General features: G+C 31.9%; 1 protein-coding gene across 6 annotated transcripts in view; it reads right to left on the bottom strand.

The window, feature by feature from the left end:
* Positions 1-12,382, bottom strand: part of LOC112022486 (probable LRR receptor-like serine/threonine-protein kinase At1g56140) — a 37,684-nt gene extending 25,302 nt beyond the window's left edge. For 3 of the 6 annotated variants that reach the window (XR_010630246.1, XM_065776862.1, XM_065776864.1), the window contains exons 1-13: positions 12,038-12,382; positions 10,565-10,751; positions 9,391-9,462; positions 9,104-9,175; positions 8,923-8,994; positions 8,542-8,613; positions 5,083-5,154; positions 4,889-4,960; positions 4,327-4,398; positions 4,023-4,094; positions 3,870-3,941; positions 2,269-2,340; positions 2,109-2,174 (exon numbers count right to left, since the gene is read on the bottom strand). Coding sequence is in view for 5 of the 6 variants with exons in the window: in XM_065776862.1 (XP_065632934.1) it covers positions 2,109-2,174; positions 2,269-2,340; positions 3,870-3,941; positions 4,023-4,094; positions 4,327-4,398; positions 4,889-4,960; positions 5,083-5,154; positions 8,542-8,613; positions 8,923-8,994; positions 9,104-9,175; positions 9,391-9,462; positions 10,565-10,751; positions 12,038-12,161 (1,097 nt within the window). In the remaining variant the exon portion in view is untranslated. Of the gene's footprint in view, positions 1-2,108; positions 2,175-2,268; positions 2,341-3,869; positions 3,942-4,022; positions 4,095-4,326; positions 4,399-4,888; positions 4,961-5,082; positions 5,155-8,541; positions 8,614-8,922; positions 8,995-9,103; positions 9,176-9,390; positions 9,465-10,564; positions 10,752-12,037 lie in introns of those variants that run through there. The other 3 variants (XM_065776863.1, XM_065776865.1, XM_065776866.1) reach the window with 3 other exon arrangements.
* Positions 12,383-24,183: the final 11,801 nt, after the last annotated feature.

The following is a 24,183-nucleotide window of genomic DNA, read 5'->3' as shown; positions in this document are numbered from 1 at the left end:
CTCAAACTTAGCAGCACTCTCCGAATGCCCTTTCTCTTCCTCTCTCACCAATCTCTTGTCATCTCCTTTATTTCACTTAATTTCTTCAATGTTGTATTTTCCCACTTTTTATATCACTGAGGTGGCAGGGGCTAAGATACATTCACACTTGCTAGTGTAGATCCTTGGGGCTTGACTTATTGCATGTGCCTCAAAATTGCTTCAACCAAGAGAGAAAGATGGGTTATTTGCCGCTCTGACATGTTTCTATTTATCTTAAATATTGCTACACATCCTTACATAGATGAATATATTCGTTTAATATCACCAAATATACTTGCTTCGCCTTGCTTATAATAACCTAACATATTTCTTCACATTTATTTGTAAATGCATCATAGTTTAAATCATAGTTTTCAAAACATGAATCTTATTGTAAATCATTTTTTCATTTTTATGTATTGTGTATCACAAGATACACAAATAGTGTATAATTTATAAAAAAAAAATATATATATATATATATGTATATATACTTATAAAAAACAAAAAATATATATATATATATATATATGTATATATACATATTTAAATGATATATTTATTATAAAATTAGAACATATGCAACTAATGACTACTTTAATTATCACTTATGCTAAAATACTTGACAAAACTAACCAAATAAATCAAATAAAAATATATTTATAACATCTATACTCAAATTTATCAAATGTAATAGTGATAATTGATAATATATAAGTTTAAATACTTTTTTTTCCTCATCATATTCATCATAGAGAGAGAGAGGCTTTGGCTGGAGTCAAAGAGCAAATGGAAAAGAAAAAGGCAAATACCAGCAACTAGTTGGTAGACTAATCTACTTATCACACACTAGATCAGATATCGCTCATGCAGTAAGTGTGGTAAGTCAGTTTATGCATTTGCCACGAGAGACACATATGAAAGCTGTTCATAGAATTCTCCGTTACTTGAAATCCTCATCGGGTAAAGGAGTACTATTTGCTCGACATGATCATTTGAAGATAGAAGCCTATACATATGCTGATTGGGCAGGTTCAATCATAGACCGATGCTCCACTTCTGGATATTGTCTATGTGTTGGAGGTAACTTGGTTACTTGATGGAATAAGAAACAATCAGTGGTTGCAAGATCCAGTGCAAAGGCTAAGTTTAGAGCAATGGCCCATGGGCTATGTGAGATATTATGGATGAAGATATTATTGAGGGAGCTTGGATATGACAGTAAGGATCCCATCAAGCTGTTTTGTGACAATAAAGCAGCAATATTGCTCATAATCCAGTTGTACAAGATCAAACAAAACATATTGAAATTGATAGAAACTTTGTCAAGGAGAAACTGCGCAAAGGCATCATTTGTACTCCATATGTAAAACCTGGAGATCAACTCGCAAACATCATGACAAAGGGGACAGCAACTAATCACTTCCATAGAATTCTAGACAAGCTAGGCATGAGAGATATCTATGCCTCAGTTTAAGGGTGAGTGTTGACAGATTCTATGTATGGTATGTGTGGAAAGCTATATATGGTATAATCTTGAGCGTGAAGGTGAAGGAAATATTCAGAGAAGGAAACTGAGTAATTAGAGATTATTTGATTCCCTATTTCTATTATTGTATTCCTATTATAAGTTTTAGGGTTTCTCTATTTAATCAGAATTGTACACAATGGAATAAGCAAGTAATAATACAATTATTTTATTCTTTTGTTTCTTCATATTATATTATATTTTTTGCCTAGGAGAAAATGCAAAGATAGCGGCCAACGAGTAATCCATTGACATGACTACCGTACTTGACTACCCTAAGAATCCAAGCCTAGCCACTAACTTATCAAAATGTGACACGTGTCATAAGCATAAAAATAACCCAAACACCATATTTCCATATATTTGCTTTCTTTCTGGATTTTTCTTCCAAAGGAGAGAGATGGTTGAGAACCATCTTATGTTTATCTCCTTTCAGCAATACAATTGATATTTATCCAAAGAAGGGGGTAAAACGAGAGGAAAAAGATGCTAATTTTTACACAACTTCATTAAGTGCACCATAATGTTGTTAAATGCAAATAATGTATCATGTACTTACACAGTGTGAAGAGAGGGGATTTTTTGTGTAGGCAAAGTGCCACTTAACTCATTATTTCCAAGAAACCTGAAAATGAAAGGCAATGGTACATTCTTTGATGTATTGAGTATGTTGTGCTGAAGAATTTGCAATTAAGCAAATGAGGTATATTACAACTTACAAGTAATGGAGCAAACTCAAATTGAAAAGAGAGTCTGGAATTTGTCCTACAATATTGTTGAAACTCAAATCCCTAAAACCACAAAATAAATTGTTAGATGGATTGATAAAAAAGTAATGGGGAAACTATACCTTGCATGAGAGATATTCAAAAACGTGTTACATTTTTAAATCATAAATATTCAAAGTAAAAGGTCAAAATATATAAACATTCCTGAAGGTTTGGGTCAAATGCAAATTGACTCTTTGGGCTTTTAATTCTTGCTTATAACTGCTTGAAATTTTCACATTCATGAAATTGACACCTAAGACTAATTTTTGTTTGCTCTTAGCTATAGAAAAGTATTAAGAAGAAAAACAAGAAGAAAAGTGCTGAGAGTGTTGAGGCATGTGAACCTGGAAGAGGTTAGTAAAGAGAAGATGCAGCAGAGATTAGTTGATAAGGAGCAGCCAGATGCAGACATGTGATTGAGCATTAACTACTTCCGCATTTGTAGCCACTAACTCCTTAATTCACGGATCAATTAGTTTTAGAAATTATTTTTTTTTTGTTTTTTCTCTTTTAAACTTGCTTCAGTTGCTTGTACATATACATATAAAAGCAAAGCTACTATGTAAATTCTTATTCATTCTCATTCAATGAAAGAATAATCTTCCATTCACCTTTCTTCCAGAGAAACAGAGAGAGAGAGAGACAGAGGGGTAAAGAGAGTATTTTTCATTGAATGTGATACTGTTTTTCAAAAAGAATCAACAAGTTGCATCATTTGAGAATCATGTGCTTTACCAAATTTGAGAAAAATTGCAAATTTCTTTTATTATATTGTTATTTGTCTTTCATTTGGAGCAAAAAAGGGAAAAAAATGCTTACCAAATCTGAAAAATAAATAAATAAATCACAAATTTCTTATATGTTGTTATTCGTGGTTCATTTGGTACAAATCAGTTGTTACGTATCATTTATGGTTGCTTGATTCTTTTCCATCATTGAGATCAAACAAAAGTTAATCCGAGGGGTCAATTTCACAAATATGAGCATTTTAGGGAGTTACAAGGAAAATTTGAAATCCCAGGGGGTCAATTTGCAATTGATCCAAACCCCAAGAGGTGTTTATGCATTTCAGCCAAAGTGAAATAGCACCAAATCACATATGAGGAACCCGTAATTTCCACAAAAAGTTATCATCACATGGTTCTAGATATATAAAAAAACTTGTTATCTACAAGAAGTAATGAACAACTACGATACTTATGCAACAAGAGTAGGCAATATTTAAAAGAGATGTATCATCGCTATAAGAAAAATTGAAAAAAGAGATCAAAGAAAACAGAAATAATTTGGATCCCTCATTCAATTATAAATAATGAGTTCTTTTTGCAAGCATCAGGGAATAACCTAATGATTTTATCACTTTATGTGATCAACAATTAGATTTTAGTGGAGGAACCTCATGAATTTCTTTCACCAGGTTGGGGTTGTCCAAACTCATAAATAACAGAGAGGTCCCCAATTCCATTGCTCTGGATTTGATTCAAATTCAACTTGATAAATTTCCAGCTCCACATTTATCTATAGAGTCACAATCAATGGGTATTACTTACAGAAATGAAAGTTGTTGGTATTCTCCTATATTTGATGGAATTGAATCAGAAATGTCATTATTCCTCAGCCTTCTGCAAAACATGTACCACAATTTGTTATACCATTATCTGGAAGAGAAACAAAGAAATATAGCTGCTCTACTGTTGTAGTACAAGAAACTTAGAGACTTCATATCCTTAATAAATGCCAACGAAGAGCTTCCATTAGACAATCCACTGATTCTCCTACAATGACATCACACATTAGATATTTAGATTGTTAGCTTAAGGAATCTGCATAATACAAACAAAAATGACTAAGAGATGTACAATAAATTAATTCCATATACCAGTACACTACACCTCCATCTCATATAAGTGTGGGTTGTATATACTCAACTCATAAATAAAGTTACCCTTATATGAGAGGAATGCATATTATACTGAGTGCACTAAATAATCTCATAAAATTACTCACAAGTCTACCAGGGAAGTCAAACTGGAAAAAGTTGAGGGAATTGGACCTTGGAAAGAGTTTCCTTCAAGCGCTCTACAAAATTGTATTAGAGTAGTTGATCATAAATTGTGCACAAACGCATTTATTTTTCTGTAGAATATGCAAGTAAACTGTTGCTGAGATTTTTTTTGCAATTTAACACCAAAATGCTAACAATTTGTTAGTTAGCATGTGCTGGCAGAGCTGAGTTAATCAAATCCCATAAATTCAAAATATGTAATTGAATTATGGTTCACTTTGTGTAAGTTCCATTTTATAAAGAGGTTCCATTGTGATATATTATCAAATCAAGTGAATGTGAGATGTAGTTGTTTAGCTTTAAGAATTGTGGATGTCGATTTTAAAACACATTAATTTCTTTTCCCCTTTGGTCCTTCTGTTATCTTGTTCTTGTTTCTTTTATTTCAAATTAGTACTAAATACTAAAATTTTCTAAATCATAAATGTACAGTAACGAAACTAAGCTTCATCAAACATGATTTAGAAGAAACTAAAGAGATTAAGGCTAGGAATATCATCTTACAAGCTCACAAGATTTGACCAAGTCCCTATGAAGTCCGGTATCCTGCCTGTAAGATTAGTGTCTGATGCCCACCTGAGACCAAAAGAATTATTTCCACAGACTATGCCATCACAATTCATGTTTTTATATTTATCTTTATGGAATTTTTTTGGAAAGTTTTCAATTGAAAAAAGTAGTAGGCATCTAGTTCTTACACTATCTGGAGGTTCTGTAATTTAGCAAATGTTGAAGGGAGCTCGCCACTAATTCCAGAACTATCAAAGTTACTGTCAAGGTAAACAATTTACATAATTAACTAATATTCGATACTGTCAAAAAAACACTGATATTTGATATCCTAACCTTAGCTCGTTGTAATATCTTAGAATTATTATTTTTTAGTTTATATATTAGGATTATTTTTTAGAAAAAAGATAGTGATATATTAGCATTGCTTTTTTGTAAGTAATAACTTTAAATAGAAAAAGGAAACACTAAGTACGCAAGATTTATACTAGATGTACATCACAATTAAGCTTTAAAAGTATAGTGATCAAGAAACTTAAAAAGTTGGAGCAAGAAAGACATCCTACCGCCGACAACCAATCAAACAAAGTTCTCAGAAAATGCAATTTCAGGTCTAGAGTTGTCTGCTCACCCGTCAAAAGTACTTGCATTTTTATTGCCCCCCTTCTTTCAACAAAAGAGCTCTCAATTTTGCCTCCAACTTATTTCTTTTAGAAGGGTATTTTTCTCTAATTTTACACATAACTGATCTTGTTGCCTCCTCTTCTATCAAGGAATCCCTTAATGGCCTATCATGTACAAGCATCCACACACACACTATCATACATCATGCATTCATTTCCATTTAATTTGATCATATATCTCATCTCATCACATCATGTATCACATTCCATGTCATCATTCATTTTATTTCATATCATCACACATCTCATTCCATCCCATCATGTATCACATCCTATATGTCATGTGCATGTGAATGATCATGCTAGTCATGTTTTCACTTACCTCATCACAACACCACAACACCATATGTTAGAATGCATGTTCATGTTTTAATGCATGTTCATATTGAATATCGGCCGTTAATTGATCCAAGCCCGTGGCTTGGGGTTTTCCCTTCAAGTAGGAGGCCTCTCGTCTTGTGGGCTGTCATCCATAGCTCCGGTCTATTTCACTTCCTGTTCACCACTAGGCCCACAAGCCAAAATGAGCTTAAGTTAAATTTCAAAAAATTCATTGACCCCCATATCTTGCTCTTGACAAATATTTCCTTGTACGTTTATCCCCATATCCCACACTTGACAGATATTTCCTTTTCAGTTTGCGTGATCTCCACTCTAACATTTCTAAATATTAAGGTATCCTTATATGAACATGTATCCTAATGTTGGCCTAGGTTTTGCCGCCATGCCTGATTAAGATTGTCATGGTTAGCTGGTGGACACTCAACTTGCAGAGGCACCAGTGCTTCCACCACACCAAAAATAACCTGATTCACCCAGCCCCATAATCTTAGCCTCCCAGTATAATCACAAATCCCCAACTCCTTTTCACCCCTAACTCCATCACTGATAAATACCTACCCCACTCTTTTTTTGAATCAGGAAAACCTTGCCGTTAAGTACCTCCATGATGGTTATGTTGAGCACCTTATGGCACGATTGGTAGCAAAAGAGTGGACACAAACATATGGTGTTGATAATCTGGAAACCTCCTCATCTGTGGCATGTCTCAATTTTGTTCAAATCCTACTATCTGTTGAAATTAGTTTTTCCTGGCCTTTATATCAACTTGATATAAAGAATGCCTTCCTTCAAGGAGAACTTTTTGAAGAAGTGTATATAAATCATCCCCTGGATATATTGTTGCTAGTAGTGATCACCTTGTATGTCACTTGCTAAAGGCCTAGTATGGCCTAAAGCAATCTTCTCATGCATGGAATGATCAGCTTAGTGCAGTTGTAGTAGGGTATGGATTCTGACACCCTACTTCTGATCGTTTTGCTAGTCCGTCACTCCACCACTAGAATTATTTTCTTGATTGTGTATGTGGATGATATTAATATCATCAGCAGTGACTCCATAGGTATTTCTGATTTAAAAAAGTTATTTGGGCAAACAGTTTCATACCAAGGTCATTGTTGCTCTCCCTCATTTTCTCAAGATTGAAATTGCTCATTATTTTCAAGGCATTATTTTGTCTCAGAGAAAATTTATATTTGATCTTCTGCTTGAGACTGGTCTCTTAGGTGATTAACCTATTGATAATCCTATGGACTCTACTGTTAAACTTGATGGTGAACAAGGTGATATCTATCCTAATGTCATGATACCAACAATGTGTTGGGAAGTTGAATTACGTCACCATTACTCATCTTGATATTACTTATACAATTGATGTGCTTAGACAGTATATGCATGCTCCTCATCAATCTCACTATGAAGCACAAGCCCTTGAGTTATCTAAAGAGTGCTCTAGGATGAGGATTGTAGCACAAGCCCTTACTTCTCTATCTGTGACAGTATTTAGTGATGCTAACTAAGCTAGTAGTCATTTTGATAGACAATCCACCTATAGCTATTGTACCATTGTTGGCGGTAATCTTGTTACTTGGCACAGTAAGAATCTAAGTGTTATTTCCATTTCTAGTGCTAAAGTTGATATCAAGCTATGGCTGATACTACTTCTGAGATGTTATGGGTTCAATGTCTCCTATGCATATGCATAGCAGATACACATAGGAGATATCAATGTTTCTACTCCTATTCATATGTATTGTGACAATCAAGCTACTATCTTTATTGCTAACAATTTGGTGTTCTATGAGCATACCAAACATATTGAGATTGATTATCACTTCATTCAACATTTATTGGTGAAGAAACAATTTGTCTCTCTTCATTTGTTCCTTTTGATTATCTATTTGGTTATATCCTCACAAAAACATTACCTCATGCCACTTTTCAACGATTGTCTTTCTAGCTAGGCATGTTTGATCTATATGCTCTAACTTGAGTGGGAGTGTTAAGAGTTACTTTTTGTATTAGCAGGTGAAGGGCTTTTTAGTGTTGCCTAAACCTTTTTCTCAAATTTCTCTCTCCAATTTTCTCATTTCTTTTTATCTCTTTCAATCCTAATATCTCATATTTTCACAACTCAACTAAAGTAGTTAAAGAATTTAAAAACCAAAAGTTAAAAAGAAAATTAGAATACTAGCTAGAATCTTTTTTGAGAATATTTTATCTTAACAATTAAATTCTATAGGGCCTTTAAATCAGTCCCCAAATGCAAAATGTAAATTAGAAAAGTAAGTTATCAATAAAATATCAGTCTATTCTTTTTTTTTTCTTTTTTTAAATGGATTCCACATCCCTAGTTTGTGGATTCCAGGTATTTAAGGGTCTAACCATTCACTAACACTTCTTTTTATGCCATGTAAGATGGTATTAAAGACTTGATTAGCCTAGTCTGACGGCCAAACGATAAAGCTAACAGTAACCACCCTGCTGATGACAATCAAAGGGTGTAGTCCAACAGAATTACAGTGATACTATGATAGTTCAAGATGTGGTGTTACAATCCTATGAATAGCAAAAACTAGCTACAAATACAATGAAAAAGGAAGGTTAGATTGTTGTCAAACTTACAACTCTTCTAATTTCACTAAATTCCCAAGCTCAGATGGCAGAGAACCAGAGAATTTGTTTGTTGAAAGAGACCTACAAAATTAACACATAAAACAATAAATAAAATGTAAAACAATGATTTGATTCTATTTTGCAGCAAGAATATGAAATGCAGAGTTCCAGGATAATTTTTTTTTTTTTTTTTTTAAGTTATAAGAAATGTAGAGAACAAAGAATAGACTTGCATCTGGATGAGTATTAAATTCCTCTTTTTGTGAAACACTTAATCCAAAATATTACTACAAAGAAATGGTAGTAGTGGAAGGCCACAGTATCTGGGAAAAACAAGGCCACCAAAATGCCATATAGATGACTTACAAATTTTGAATGAGGGTAACTTACAATGATATTAAATTCATAAGATTTCCAAGTTCCTTTGGAAGCATACCTGATAATGCATTAAAGGCTAAAGTCCTAATTTATTAAACATCAGAGCAAAAAAAAAGGGTAAGATTAACTAAAATAAGATGTACACCAAGTTCCAAGTTTTATGAATTTCAAAGCAAAATATGGATGGGCTTACAGGTATTGCATGCTAGTTAGATTGCCAATCGACACAGACAGGCTACCTGTCAAGTAATTTTGGGACAAATTCCTGTAAGAAATGTTGAAAACTTAGCACATTTAGCAGACTATAAGAAAATGAGCCATCCTGGAAAACTAGCATATAACATCTAGTATGAATTTCAATTGGTCGACTAATGAACTACAGTTTCAAAGTTTAAGTTCAATCCTAGCTTACATGAAAAAAAAGGTAATCTATATTGATGCAAAACACAAGTAAATAAACATATAAAGAAGAAATCATACAGATTGAAGAGGAAAGTCAAACTCCATAGTTCTTCTGGAATTACACCAACAACATCCAAGTCAGAAACCTTCCTGAATAAAAAACAAAAAAAACCAAGGCCATCAACCATTCAACCATGAAAAGAAAGATTCATCCACTGAAGATGCTCAAAATATTTTGCAGTATAGGTTCTGTAATATTACATATACCATATTCTAGTCACTTACCAAATTTTGCCAAACTGTTTAAGGATTTTTTAATTTTAAAACAAACAAACAAACAAAAAGGGTTATGATATGAAATGATTTTGCCTTAGTTTGTTTGTGAATTTAATTTGTGGATTGCTAAAATTTTAAGCTTTGTAAAGGTGGCAGATTGAATGACTACTCAAGAATATTAGTAATTAATGTCATACAAGTTCTCTACAAGTGACAAGTTTACATTTAGGGCCCATTTGAATTGAGAGGAGAGGGAGGGGGAGCGGAGAGGAATAGAGTAGAATTGGCTGAAAATAGGCTAATTTTGGGCCAACTCTACTCTACGCTCCCTCCTCCCCCTCAATCCAATCGGACCATTAATGGTGAGTTGCCAATTAATGATCATAAAGCCTAGTGAAATTCTTTTTCAACCTGGGACATACAGTTCAAGTACAGTCCCCTTTTTTATAAAGCCTTGTGAACCATTGACAAATTCAATCTTTTTTTTATGTTTAGTAACCATATATGTGAGTAAGGACATGAGATTTCTTTTAGGAGGATATTATGACCAGGTTAATTTATGATAGCTCCATGACCTCTCCTTCATGATTCTAGTTTCTAGGACCAAAATTTCATGGAACAATTCAATAAGGACACATTTAGAACACTGAATGAAAATTACAATAAATAAACAAAAAAAAAAGTAATCTTTATTATTAAGAATAAAAAATTTTGTAATGGATTAAATATTTTGATTGAGAAATTAGTTGTTATGGGATTTATTACCTTATACTAAAGTTTAAAGCACACACGTCCATCATAGTTGTATTCTTTGTCTTTCAATTTTCAGTGTGAGTTTAGCAAGTAAAAATTTTATATATATATATATATATATAAAAAAGTAGTCTTTTCACTAGTGTGTGTTTAACCCTTTTTTTAATGTATAAAAATTGTATTCTATGAAAAAATGGCATGAGAATATAAAAGAGAAACGTACAATTGGGTGATGTGGCAAGTAGAGCTATTATTAAACGAACAGTCACATTTTATAAAGGGGTTCCGGTTTGGGTCATCGAAGTTGGTCGAGTCGATGGCTGCTCCGCTGCATGGCTCCCCACTTATGTTCCACTGGTCTGGTTGTGCTGAGATCCCCCATTTTTGAAATACTGAATTCAAAGCTCTCACTGCAACCAAATTCACAATTAACATACTTTTTCTTTCTTTCTTTCTTTCTTTCTTTCTTTTTTTTGGTTGTGTTTAAAAGCATAGATGTTTACTAATGAAACAAAAATACACTTTTGGAACTCTTAAAATTTAAGATTGTTTTCATTTGGGTCTTTTACTTCAAAAATTTTATTTGGTCCATAATGTTTAATTCTGTTTTTATATTGACACTTCTATCCATTTATTAGTTTAGTAATACGTGTTAGATGTGTGACGTGACTTAATGGACACACACACTCAACCATCAGGTCCTTAACAATTGGACAGTAGAGCAAATATGAAAGACGAAATCAAACTGAAAATAAAAATTTTAAAACAGGTAAAAGTGTTAAAATGAAAACAACCCTAAATTTTAAAGGTTGTAGGTGCTTCTCAGTCATTTAATAGTATAGACATTTTGTATAATAGGGAGAAGAAAAGGAGGACAATCCTCTAATCATTGGACTGAGGACCTTCCTTAGCTTGTGCAGCCCGTTGGTTTTACAAGGTTTATTTATAAGTAAAAAGGAAAGCTGGTTGAGGCATAAAGACAAACACTTCACGTCCTCAATGACCCAGCTCCGACTTAGTCAGACCATTACAAGTATCCATCAAAACAATCCACAATCAGATTAGAGAAGCAAAACCCAATCTCTAATTGCAACTCCAAATTACACTAACCCTTCCACAGAGGAAAGTGTTATGCTGGGTACAGAGGTAGTTGTACTAGCTGTTTACTGGTTGCTTGCTGTGTTTGGTTGAGAGAATGAAACCCAAACTTTTTTCCTTTCATTTATAAACAGAAACTGGCTGCAGGGTGACTCAATAGTGTAGAGCTGGATTGAGGTAATACCATTTTAATGGTGATTCAACCGTTGGATAAAAAGTGTAAAAGTTAAGTGTTAAGAATCCAAAAAGTAGATAAAGTTGAAATTTGTTGTGAGTAGATTTGGAGATATTGCATGCACCTTATCCAAATCCGTGTAGAGCTATAGTATAGCTCCAAGGAAAAGAACAATAAGTATTTGACTATATGCTCAACTATTAGTTAAAAAAAAAAAAAAAAAGTTTCGGATTATTATTCATGTTATATTTGCACAGTGTTTCTTAAAAAAAATATTTCTTAGTATTTTCAATAAAATTGTTTTCAAATTTTGCTCTCTTCCATTATTAAATTATTAAAAAAAAAATCATAATTATATAAGCAAAGAACAGCACTATAATTCAACTTCCCGAAAGAGAGAGGGAGAGAGAGAGAGAGGCACACCTTCAGCAGGATCTGTGCGAGGTTGTGCTTTATTTTGACTTTGAGATTGGGCTACTTCCAGCAGCTGGCCGAATATGATTGCAGCACAAAAAGCTAAAGCTAGAAATGGTGGTGATCGCACCATGGCTTAATCTTTCTCTATGAGATTGATTAACAAAATTGATGACCGCTTGGATTACAGAGAGCTAGACAAACATATAAGATTCTTCGCAATTTGCAGAGTCACCAGACTTATCAAATGCATTTCCCAAGTATGAAAGTCCCCTACTCCATCCATTTGGAAGTTGACTAGAACTTTTCCTTTTGTATTTTTTATTTCCTGGAAAACGGTTGTCTTGAGCTTGCACATTGTTTATCAAGTTATGTAATATGGGCGGGTAAATATTTTTAATTTTAAAATTAAGTAGTAAAATACTTCTCCTTCTAAAATATTTAGCAAAATATTCATGTTTTGAAACTCGATTTTAATAAAATCGAGTTCTATGTAAAATTTGATATTCTCACAATCGAATTCTATGTATATTTTTAAGTAGAATTTGACATTAGCAACGTCGAGCTCCACTTAAATTTTCAAAAAAAATTAAGTAGAAAAATATGCATAGAAGTTGATATTGATAATATCGAGTTTCATCTATAACTTGATTTTATTAAAATCATGTTCCAAAAGAGTACAAATTTGGTAAAGATGGGGTGTAAAACCCCACGGTTTATACCAACCAATAGGAGATTGCCACATCAGCATTTTACGCAAAATTTAATACCTCATATTACACCTAATAATATCTCAATAAACTTTTAATTTGGTTAGATTTATATATAGATATTAAAATTGATTAGATATGGTTGTACTTATTCTTAAATATGCAATAAGATAATGTAATATGTTGGAATTGGAAAGATAAAATATGGGTTTTACACTGCATCCTTACATAATTTAATCTCATTTAAAAAATATGGACATTATACTAAGTGCTTTGGAAAGAGGGGTATTTTGCTATATAATTTTAAAAGGAAAAAACTTATGTACAATACATTAGGTACTGTTTCTTAGGTTCCCTTTTTAAGATTCTGTCATGTGGCTACTTAACTTAAAAAATACACTTCCATCCATAAGAAAAAAGCCACATAACAGAATTTTAAGAGTGGAACCTAAGAAACAGCACCTAAATACTGTACCTAAATATTTCTAATTTTAAAATTATAAGATAATTACCCATTTTGCCCCCATTCTGAATCTAAATATCAAAGCTTTGGTTGGGTGTTACGTTGACATGTTGTGCACGCACAACCATGACCTAAATAATTCCTTAAAAGATTTTGACTTGGCTTTTATGCTCTGCTTTGATAATACCAATTTTATACCAAGAGATAATTCAACAACGTCGTGGAGTTATAAATTTAGCAATATAACTCCAAAAATAACTATTTTATCTATTTTACTTTCTCATTTTATAAAACACTAAACATCAATGATTTTATTTTAACTTTTAATACACTAAAATAATATAAACAATACAATAAAATAATTTTTTTTATTATATATGAACTATAGTGTGAACACGTGAATGAGCTACAATGTAGTGTGAACACGTGAATAATAATACAAAGCAGTGTAAACACGTGAATAATAATACAAAGATGTGTGAACACATGAATAATTTTTTATTATTATTATTATTATTACATATGAGCTACAATGCATAGCCAAAAGTAGATGTGATTGTAATTGTGAAGCCAAATTATTTGGCTTTAGCTCCACCAAATGTAAGCATAGTTTTGTATTTGGTGGTGCTAAAAATAGCAATATGGGTCAAATATCAATTATAAAAATAGCAATATGACTCCACCAAATGTAGACAGTCCAAAAATTTAAATTCTCCCTCTCATCCAAAAATTAAATTATAAATAATAAAAAAAGCAATTTACCAGTTACGGGTCAAGTACTCAAGTTTGGCGGCCAAACACGACAACATATTTTTTTTAAACGAAAATATACTTTAATTCTGATTTCATATTGACCATATACTGTTTCATCATTTTTATTTTGACCATCTATGTTTAATTTAGTTTTTGTTTGACCCTTTATGCAAATGAAATTTTGAAACGTAAAGGGTTAACAAAATCTAGATGAAGAACCAAAATGAACCATAAAAGGCCAATACAAAACCAAGCATGAAGGAAAAAATGAAAATTTTGAAATGTAAAAGGCTAAAATAAAGACAACTCCAAATGTTAAGGGCCAAAAGTATTTTTTAGTTTTTTTTTTTTTAATATAAGTTTTATTCATTTATGTGTGTTAGTTCATTTGAAATTTGACCTTTTAGAAAAGCTTTTAGTTTTTTTTTTTTTAATATAAGTTTTATTCATTTATGTGTGTTAGTTCATTTGAAATTTGACCTTTTAGAAAAGCGGATGCATCTCGCCACATCCTCCCCAGAGAAGTCGATAATACATCTTCTATACACTCCTCAACATCTTTTATATATTGGGCATTCCTTACTAATGTGACTTTGAAGATAATGACATTGGATTTTTGTTTTTTAAAGGACATGGAATTTAAGATACATAGTATAATCATTTAACAATTTATAAGTTATAAACTAAGATTTCTAGTTATTCAAAGGAAATATAAAAAATAAAAAATTCATGTGGCACCAGCTCATGACAATTTGCATGTGCATTAAACAAAGATGAAATCTTCTCAGCCCAGCTCAGATCTACCTATACCTCCTCGATCGATGACAATAGATGGTTGGTGAATCAATCAATTTTTTTTTTTCCTTTTTTGCTGAATTGGTGGTGAATCAAATATTTTAGTTTAACACACTCAATATTTTTATATTTCTTGGAGACTGGTTCAAAGCAATTAAAAATACCTTTTATTATAATATTTTTCATGAGTTAGATAAAATGTTACTATATATTAACGTACCAGAAAATCAAATTCAATAATAAGCCGTAGGGAAGCTGCTATCACATGTTTCTAGGACAAAATGGGATTTTGCCCTTTTCGGGCAAATTAATTAGCTTTATACCTCCTTTCCCAAACTAAGTAGGGAAATGCCCCTCTTTTAAAACTCGATTTATGATAAATCGAGTTAGGAAAAAAAAAATTTTGAAACCCTATAGTCGCATTTTAATGAGCCTATAGTGACGTTTTTAAGACCTATAGTGATGTTTTTTAACTCGACCTCAATGAAATTGAGTTATAGGCAATTTGAGGTTGAGTTAAAAAATGTCACTATAGGTCTTAAAAAACGTCACTATAGGCTCTTTAAAACGCCACTATAGGGCCTAACTTGATTTATCATAAATCAAGTTTTAAAAAATTGGCATTTCCCTACTTAGTTTGGGAAAGGGGGTATAAAGCTAATTAATTTGTCCAAAAATGGCGAAAGCCCATTTTGTCCCATGTTTCCAGTATAGAACAGGTCAGCCAAAACTCATAAACCAACTGACTATCACACTTAATTAGTCCAAACCAAAATTTTAAAAATAAATAAATAAATGAAAACAAACTTCATATTTTGTTTGCGTAATCCCCCACAACAACCCTAAGAACCAGTTATGCAACCAGCTAATTTGTGACAATGCGCAGTGAGTATCATCATGCTCATACATGCCTCTTTTATATCTAGCTAGAACATCAGATTTGCCTTAAAAAACATGACATAATTGAGAAGTATTATGTTTACAACATTTTTCATAATATTTTCATAATTAATACCAAGTGGCAAGTTTTTACTGGTTCTAGTTTGAACATACTATTGAAATTACTTTCTTGTATACTAATAAGAAGCAATAACAAATTTAAGAAAGATGGATTCATAGCAATTAAACTCGACATGAGTAAGGCATTTGATAGAGTGGAATGGTCTTTCTTTGAGCAAATGTTGAGATGTATGAGTTTCAATAAAAAGTGGATTAGTCTCATGATGGTGGGTGTAAAATCTTTTACTTACTCCATCCTTGTCGGTGGTGAACCAAAAGGACTAATTATACCAACTAGAGACATTTGACAAGGGGACCCTCTCTCCCCCTTTCTCTTCTTGCTTTGCTCTGAAGGCCTCCATGGTCTTATATCTCAGGCTGCTAGGAATGGTGATATTCAAAGTTTCTCTATTTTCCAAAGAAGCCCAAGGCTAACCCATTTATATTTTTGCAAATGATATAGTCTTTTGTTATGCATGTCCACTCACTTGTGTGGAGGAGGAAAGAAAGTAAGCTTCAACTTCATAAAAGAATGGATTTGAAGAAAATTACAAGAATGGGAGAAGAAACTTTTGTTACAAGTAGGCAGGGAGTTATTAATCAAAGCAATAGCTCAAGCAATCCCTGCATACTCCATGAACTACATCAAAATACCTTTGGGTCTCTGCCATGAGATTAATACATTAGGGAGGACTGGAGAAAGATACATTAGGTCAATTGGGAGAACATGTGCAAAAGCAAAATCAATAGAAGGAATAGGGTTCAAAGATCTCTCTCTATTTAATGACGCTCTCTTAGCAAAACAAACATAGTGCTTACTCCACAAATGATTCTCTCCTCTACGGCATTCTCAACCCCAATAGCCTAGTAACAAAGCAATAAAACAACAATAATAATATCATAAAATGACTATACTGCGGTGATCATCCTTAGAAACGTGGCTATAGGTCAGCTATGGCCGCGTTTTTTATAAACGCGGCTAAAAAAAAAAACACAACTATAGCCCACATTTTTTGTAGTGTCTCACGGTCCATGTTTTCACACACATATAAGTTATATATATATATATGACATTGAATTTCCTTTGGAGATATTATCAAAGACTTCAATTTTTTTTTTTTTTTTTTTTATAGTCTTTTGTTATGCATGTCCACTCACTTGTGTGGAGGAGGAAAGAAAGTAAGCTTCAACTTCATAAAAGAATGGATTTGAAGAAAATTACAAGAATGGGAGAAGAAACTTTTGTTACAAGTAGGCAGGGAGTTATTAATCAAAGCAATAGCTCAAGCAATCCCTGCATACTCCATGAACTACATCAAAATACCTTTGGGTCTCTGCCATGAGATTAATACATTAGGGAGGACTGGAGAAAGATACATTAGGTCAATTGGGAGAACATGTGCAAAAGCAAAATCAATAGAAGGAATAGGGTTCAAAGATCTCTCTCTATTTAATGACGCTCTCTTAGCAAAACAAACATAGTGCTTACTCCACAAATGATTCTCTCCTCTACGGCATTCTCAACCCCAATAGCCTAGTAACAAAGCAATAAAACAACAATAATAATATCATAAAATGACTATACTGCGGTGATCATCCTTAGAAATGTGGCTATAGGTCAGCTATGGCCGCGTTTTTTATAAACGCGGCTAAAAAAAAAAACACAGCTATAGCCCACATTTTTTGTAGTGTCTCACGGTCCATGTTTTCACACACATATAAGTTATATATATATGACATTGAATTTCCTTTGGAGATATTATCAAAGACTTCAATTTTTTTTTTTTTAACAGAGTTATTCTAGCCAAAATGGCAAAGTACCCCTTTTGTGCAAACTTTCTAGCAAAATGCCCTTGTTCTGAAACTATTTAGGGATATGCCCCTATTTTAAACTCGATTTTCTAAAAATTGTGTTTCAATGAAAAACTCGATTCGCCCAAAATCGAGTTATAGGCAAAAACTTGAAAATTTTTACATGGAACTCGAGTTCTAGGAACTCAAGTCCTTTGAATGGAACTTGAGTTCATGAAACTCAAGTTCCATGGAAATTATTGCAAGTAATTCGATTTTGGGCAAATCGAGTTTTTCATTGAAACTCAATTTTTAAAAAATCAAGTTTCAAAATAAGAGTATTTCCCTAAATAGTTTCAGAATAGGGGCATTTTACTGAAAAGTTTGCACAAAAATGGTATATCCCTATTTTGACCGACTTATTCTTGTTGTCAAGTTTGTAGGCAAGACAATATTGTAACATATGTCTTAATTAATAAAGTTAGGTTGTCTTTTCTTTTATTAGTAGAGATGGAGTCTGTCCCTCTAGACATCCAAAATGTTTACCTACATAGTTGATTTCCAAGCAATTAAATAAAACTAGTCGCTAACTCGTTCTATTCACGGAAACCTACCTATTTTTGAGGTCGACTAAAATAATTTTATAAAATCTTAAATTGATTAAAAAAATATACCATTTCATGATTTGTTCTTGTGTGACTTCAATTTGTGTTACAATTTGATGAATAAGTAATTGCTTGAACGTGCAATGGCTTACAAAAAATTTGTTAGACAGTTTCAAATACTGTAAAAACTAACTCAAAAATTCAAATATTAAAACTTCTGAAAGACCAAAAAATATTAAAGAATCAAATGATTCACTACTTAGAAATTATTGAAATAAAACAAAATATATATGACTAAACAATAGAGAAATATAAGAGAAAGGTGAGTTGGATTCAAAAGAATAATTTATGGCTATAACTATTGAAAGGAATCAAAAGATTTAAAGCCTACAAATTATAGATAATATATATATATATATATGTATGTATGACTACACAACAGATAAATATAAGAGAAATATGCATTACCATTAAAAGAATAATACAGATGTTAAAACTTTTAAATGACCAAAAAATATTAAAGAATCATAAGATTTACTTCCTATAAATTTTTGAACAAAACAAAATGTATATAGTTACACAATAGAGATATAAAAAGAAAAATTGATTACCTTCAAAAGAATAATACATGGTATAGTCATTGAAATCTGCTAAACATGTTCAAATATACACAAATTTAGATGTTAAAACTTGCAAAATGACAAAAAATATATATAATTAAAGAATAAGTTATTGAAACAATTCAAAAAATATATGACTATACAAAAGAGAAATATAAGAAAAAGAAAAAAGTACACAAACCCATAAAGCAATAACTTTCAAATTTTAACAAGTCTAAACTTTAAACAATGAAAAAAAATTATATACAATCACAGGCATAGGGTTTGGTGGTTCATGTTCGAAAATCACTTTTTAAAAAATAAATGAAAAATCATAATATATATATATATATATATTTAACAAAGTAGTTCACTTTTTAAAAAATAAATGAAAAATCATAATATATATATATATATATATATATTTAACAAAGTAGAGGAGAAGAAAATAACAGAAGAAGAGCTCATACCCTTACTCGGCTTAAAAAAAAAAAATTTTGGGGTTTGCACTGCTTTTATAGTGTTCATGATTAACCTCACAAATATGGAGATAAATTATCAACGTTTAAGTTTAAGTTTAAGTTTGACTCTCTCTCTTATGTATTTGTGTGTAAAAGAGTACAAAAATTTGTATAATTCAGGAAAAAGATGTAGATTACAAATGAAGTATCGAAATATTTTCACAAAACCCAAACTCCAAATACACACCCAAAAGAGCTCTCTCACCACAAGGAGAAACCTTAATTTTCCCGAAGTAAATTGCCTCAGCTTGAACTCTATTACAAAACCAATGTTGAGGCACAAAACATGCATGTGTGTGTGTGTGTATATATATATATATAGCAAAGGCTAGTTTGTGCCGTGGAGCATAATTACAGAATCCAAGTAGGACTCTTTTGATAAGCATCCAAGTAGGACTTGGATTGCTTAAGTCGGCAAAAGTATTTTATAAGGATTTCTTGTAATCTTGTTTCAAAAGGATTTTAGTATTTAATGAAATTTCACTTCTTGTTAAATAATTTTGTTTTAAAAAATAATTTTTTTGTGTGGTTATATATATATATATATATGATAATGATGAGTTTGAGTTTAACTTGGACTTGTTAAAGAGAAAGAGTTTCACTCTTTGTTAAGTTTGGACTAAACAAAAATAATTAATAAAATGATAATTTTATTTAAATATTATGATAACGTGGAAAATTGTGAAAGTTTCAGAGGTTTCGGTTATATATATATACTAGTCGCAAACCCGTGCTACGCACGGGAACCTACCTACCTATTTGTGTAGCAGACTAAAATAATTTTTATAAAATCCTAACTTAATTATGAAACTATACCATCACATAAATTACTCAAGTCTTTTATGTTTAAATTTGATAAAGAATCTATTGCTTGAATGTGCAATGCCCTGCAAAAAATTTGCTAGATGTTTTCAAATATTGTAAAAAAATAAATAAAAAATTCAGATATAAAAACTTCCAAAATGCCAAAAAATATTAAAAAATCAAAGGATTCACTATCTAGAAATTATTGAAACAAAACAAAATATATATGTGACTGCGCAATAGAGAAATATGTGTTATTTTGAAAAGAATGATCTATGATTATAACGGTTGAAATCTGCCAAATTGTTTTAGATATTACCAAAAAAAAAAACCCAAAAATGTCGATGTTAAAACTTTCAAAATGACAAAAAAATTTAAAGAATCAAAATAGTCAAAACCTACAAATTATAGAAACAACATAAAACAATGTGACTATAGTGATACCTTTAAAAGAAATAATTTATCACTATAGTCGTCAAATAATTTCAATATTGCAAAATAATATCTCAAAAATTCATATGTTAAAATGTCTGAAATACCAACAAATATTAAGGAATTTAACTGAAAACAATTAAATAAATGTTCTAAGGCATCCTATAAAAGAAGAGACAATCTTATGCTGATGTAGCCTATAATAAGATTCACAAGTAATAGAGATAACAATGATTTATAACATGATCCCACAAAGAACTTTTGAACCTCTCACTGCAAAGACCATTTGAGCCATTGTGTTTTCAGCTAATAAAATTAGTTTATTAGCTGAAAACAAAACCATACGACAAACGCAAATTAGTTTATATTAGCTGAAAACAAAACCATACAATGAACGTGTCTGAAATACCAACAAATATTAAGGAATTTAACTGAAAACAATTAAATAAATGTTCTAAGGCATCCTATAAAAGAAGAGACAATCTTATGCTGATGTAGCCTATAATAAGATTCACAAGTAATAGAGATAACAATGATTTATAACATGATCCCACAAAGAACTTTTGAACCTCTCACTGCAAAGACCATTTGAGCCATTGTGTTTTCAGCTAATAAAATTAGTTTATTAGCTGAAAACAAAACCATACGACAAACGCAAATTAGTTTATATTAGCTGAAAACAAAACCATACAATGAACGTACCTTCAACTTATTTGTATTAATAAGAATCTTGAAATTAATGTTTGATATGTCAAAACTCAAAGAGTCCAGCAAAAGATGGATTTCAGTAAGAGGAACAACTACCCCTCCATAGCTTTGTATATTTTCCGTTGACAATACAATGTAGCTAAACCATAACATAACAGAAAACGGCCATACATATAAATATAAGATATTGACCAATCTTTATAAAAAGATGTCAGCTTCAATATTCACTTCGTGGTGAGGGTCCTCAAACATCATCTTCTCCACAAATAGTTTTTGGGTTTTAGGTCTTCTACACAAGCAGTTCTTAAATAGGAGAGAGTAGAGGCGATGGGAGAGTGTTATTGTATTTGGCTAGAAGTCTAATTTGCATTAGGGGTTATTTTCGTTATAGAATTTTAGTTGAAGTAGAATTTTCAAGCTTTTTTTTTTTTTTTTTAAGAACAATTTTCAAGCTCTTGAAACATATATATAATAGAGTTTTACTTGAACCAAACTATTGTAACACTTGATAAGATAATTACACGTTGAAGAAAAATAATAAATATATAAGATATAAAACCTAAAATAAAAAGAATCTAAAATAAAAAGAAAAAGAAAATAGTGATGATGTGGAAAATTGTGAGAGTTTTAGAGGCTTCGGTTTTATATATAACTAGTCGCTAACCCGTGCGATGTACGGGATAGTTGAATAGAAGGACAATTAACCAACATCACGTTAAGGTAAAAGAATTAATAAGAGACTGATTTGCCCACCAAGAATTTAAAAGAAAAAAAAGATTGATATAATAAAATCTAAGAAATTTAGAAATAGAAAATTGGGTTAATAATATGCATATTATAGACATTTTGCTAGTTAGCATTTAAAAAAAAAAAAAAAAAGATCCGTCATAATTAAATAAAATACATTGGGAAGAAATATTTAACTTCTATGCTTTTCTATAGTTTAGAAGTGTTGTCTAATGTAGAATGTTATTGGGTTGTATGAAAGATTTTTATAATATGTTAATACCATATATATATGCGTGTATTGTCAACATCTCACTACAGGTGCATAGTTACTGAAACCTACAAAGTAATTTACAATTCTTAAATTAATAAAGCAAAATTCCCAAAAGTGATATATATACACACACTCAAAATTGATATAAACTACAAAGATATAAACAAATCTTACTTAGTCGTAGTGATAACAATATAAACAGTTCAAAACATGGAATATTATCAAATTTATAACACCTAATTCCATTATCTTTTACGTTGAATCCAAACAAATAATTAATTAAATTAATCCAAACAAATAATTAATCAACCAAAAATGAAAGCATCAATTAAGGAAAAAAAATCACATGAACCCAAATAAAAATTCTCAATAAAGCAAAAATATATAAGGTAAAGAATTAAGATCAACCTACTGAGACACAAATACCAAAAATTCCAAAACTTAAAACTTCCAAATTTTATAGAATCCCCAAATTCTACTTCAAAACCAAACAAAACCCTGCAAATTCAAAAAATTCATATATAATATACCAAATAAAAATTTACCACTCCTTGGGCTGGAAGACATAGGTTGCAGCTTTGATTTAAGCATCTGCCATATACAATATAAAATAATTATTAGAAATTTCAACCCAAAAACCAAACCCACAAAAACACAATCAAAATATAGAGATTAACCCAAATACTTAAAAGAAAATCAATTCTAAACATAACAAAATAATAAGATAGAATGAAAATTTTAGGCACATATGAAAGCAAAAAAAAAAAAAAACCTATGTTTTTTTTTTTTTTTTTCAACGTGAGTCTCTCTTCTTCTTATTCTTTTAATCTTAAAGTGAAGTTAAGTTTAGGGTTTTGAGATGGTAATTGCTTGGGTTTTAAGGAGAGAAGAGAGAGTCCTACCAGGAGTCTCTCTCTTTTTTTCTTAATCCTAAAGTTTTTTTTTTTTTTGAAACCTAAAGTGAGTCTTTTTTTTTTTTTTTTTTTTAATTCTAACGTGAGGTATCTTCAAAAATTATAATTAATTTTTAATCTTCAATTTTATAATATATAGATAATAATTGTAGGGTCGTTTTTTGTAGCCCAAGCCCAAAGGATATGGGTTAAAGGCCCGACGAACCCAGAACAATGAATTTGTAGAGAGTGGATCGAAGGTTTAGGCACTCGCCGGCGTGCATGAAGCATGAACTACTTTCCTTTTATTGAAAAATACTAAGAACAATTTACAACTGGGAGATGCTCCTCGGCCCATGGCCAATGAGGTTTTTTCTTCCCCCCACCCCGTCCCCAAAAACTCCCCTTTACATTTTGCTCACCTTTCTTATATATCACTCTCTTCCTCCTCCTGTTGATCATCTATTGGCCTCCCTTCTGACCGTCTGTCCCATCAGAGGTCATATCCATGCTCCAGTGGTTCACCCTGATCGATGTTGCCTTGTCAAGGGTTACATCCCTATTAATGCGGTCAGAAGGGTTAGGTGAGCGTATTCAATGCCGAGGTGACAGTTCGCTCAGGGCTTGCCCCTTCTCCGTACTTTTGTTGCCAACGCGTGGCACTGGGCCCTCTCCTCCTCGGATATTCCAGGAGTCCTTTGGTAGGGCGGTCCTCATGTTTTTCCGAGGTCTCGAACGCCCAAAGACAGGGTTATCCTCGGACCCATCGTGCATCCTCGGCGTGGGCCATTTGGGCTTGGCTTGGAGTGGGCCNCCTGTTGCGACGGTCAGCGCACTAATCCTTCTCATAGACGGCGCCAATTGTAGGGTCGTTTTTTGTAACCCAAGCCCAAAGGATATGGGTTAAAGGCCCGACGAACCCAGAACAATAAATTTGTAGAGAGTGGATTGAAGGTTTAGGCGCTCGCCGGCGTGCATGAAGCATGAACTACTTCCCTTTTATTGAAAAATACTAAGAACAATTTACAACTGGGAGATGCTCTTCGGCCCATGGCTGAGGAGGTTTTTTCTTCCCCCCACCC

The sequence above is a fragment of the Quercus suber genome, unplaced genomic scaffold (assembly GCF_002906115.3).
Source record: "Quercus suber isolate HL8 unplaced genomic scaffold, Cork oak 2.0 scaffold_143, whole genome shotgun sequence".
Lineage (NCBI taxonomy): Eukaryota > Viridiplantae > Streptophyta > Magnoliopsida > Fagales > Fagaceae > Quercus > Quercus suber.
The sequence above is the reverse complement of the archived record's forward strand: the minus strand, read 5'-3'. Positions and strand labels throughout refer to the sequence as shown.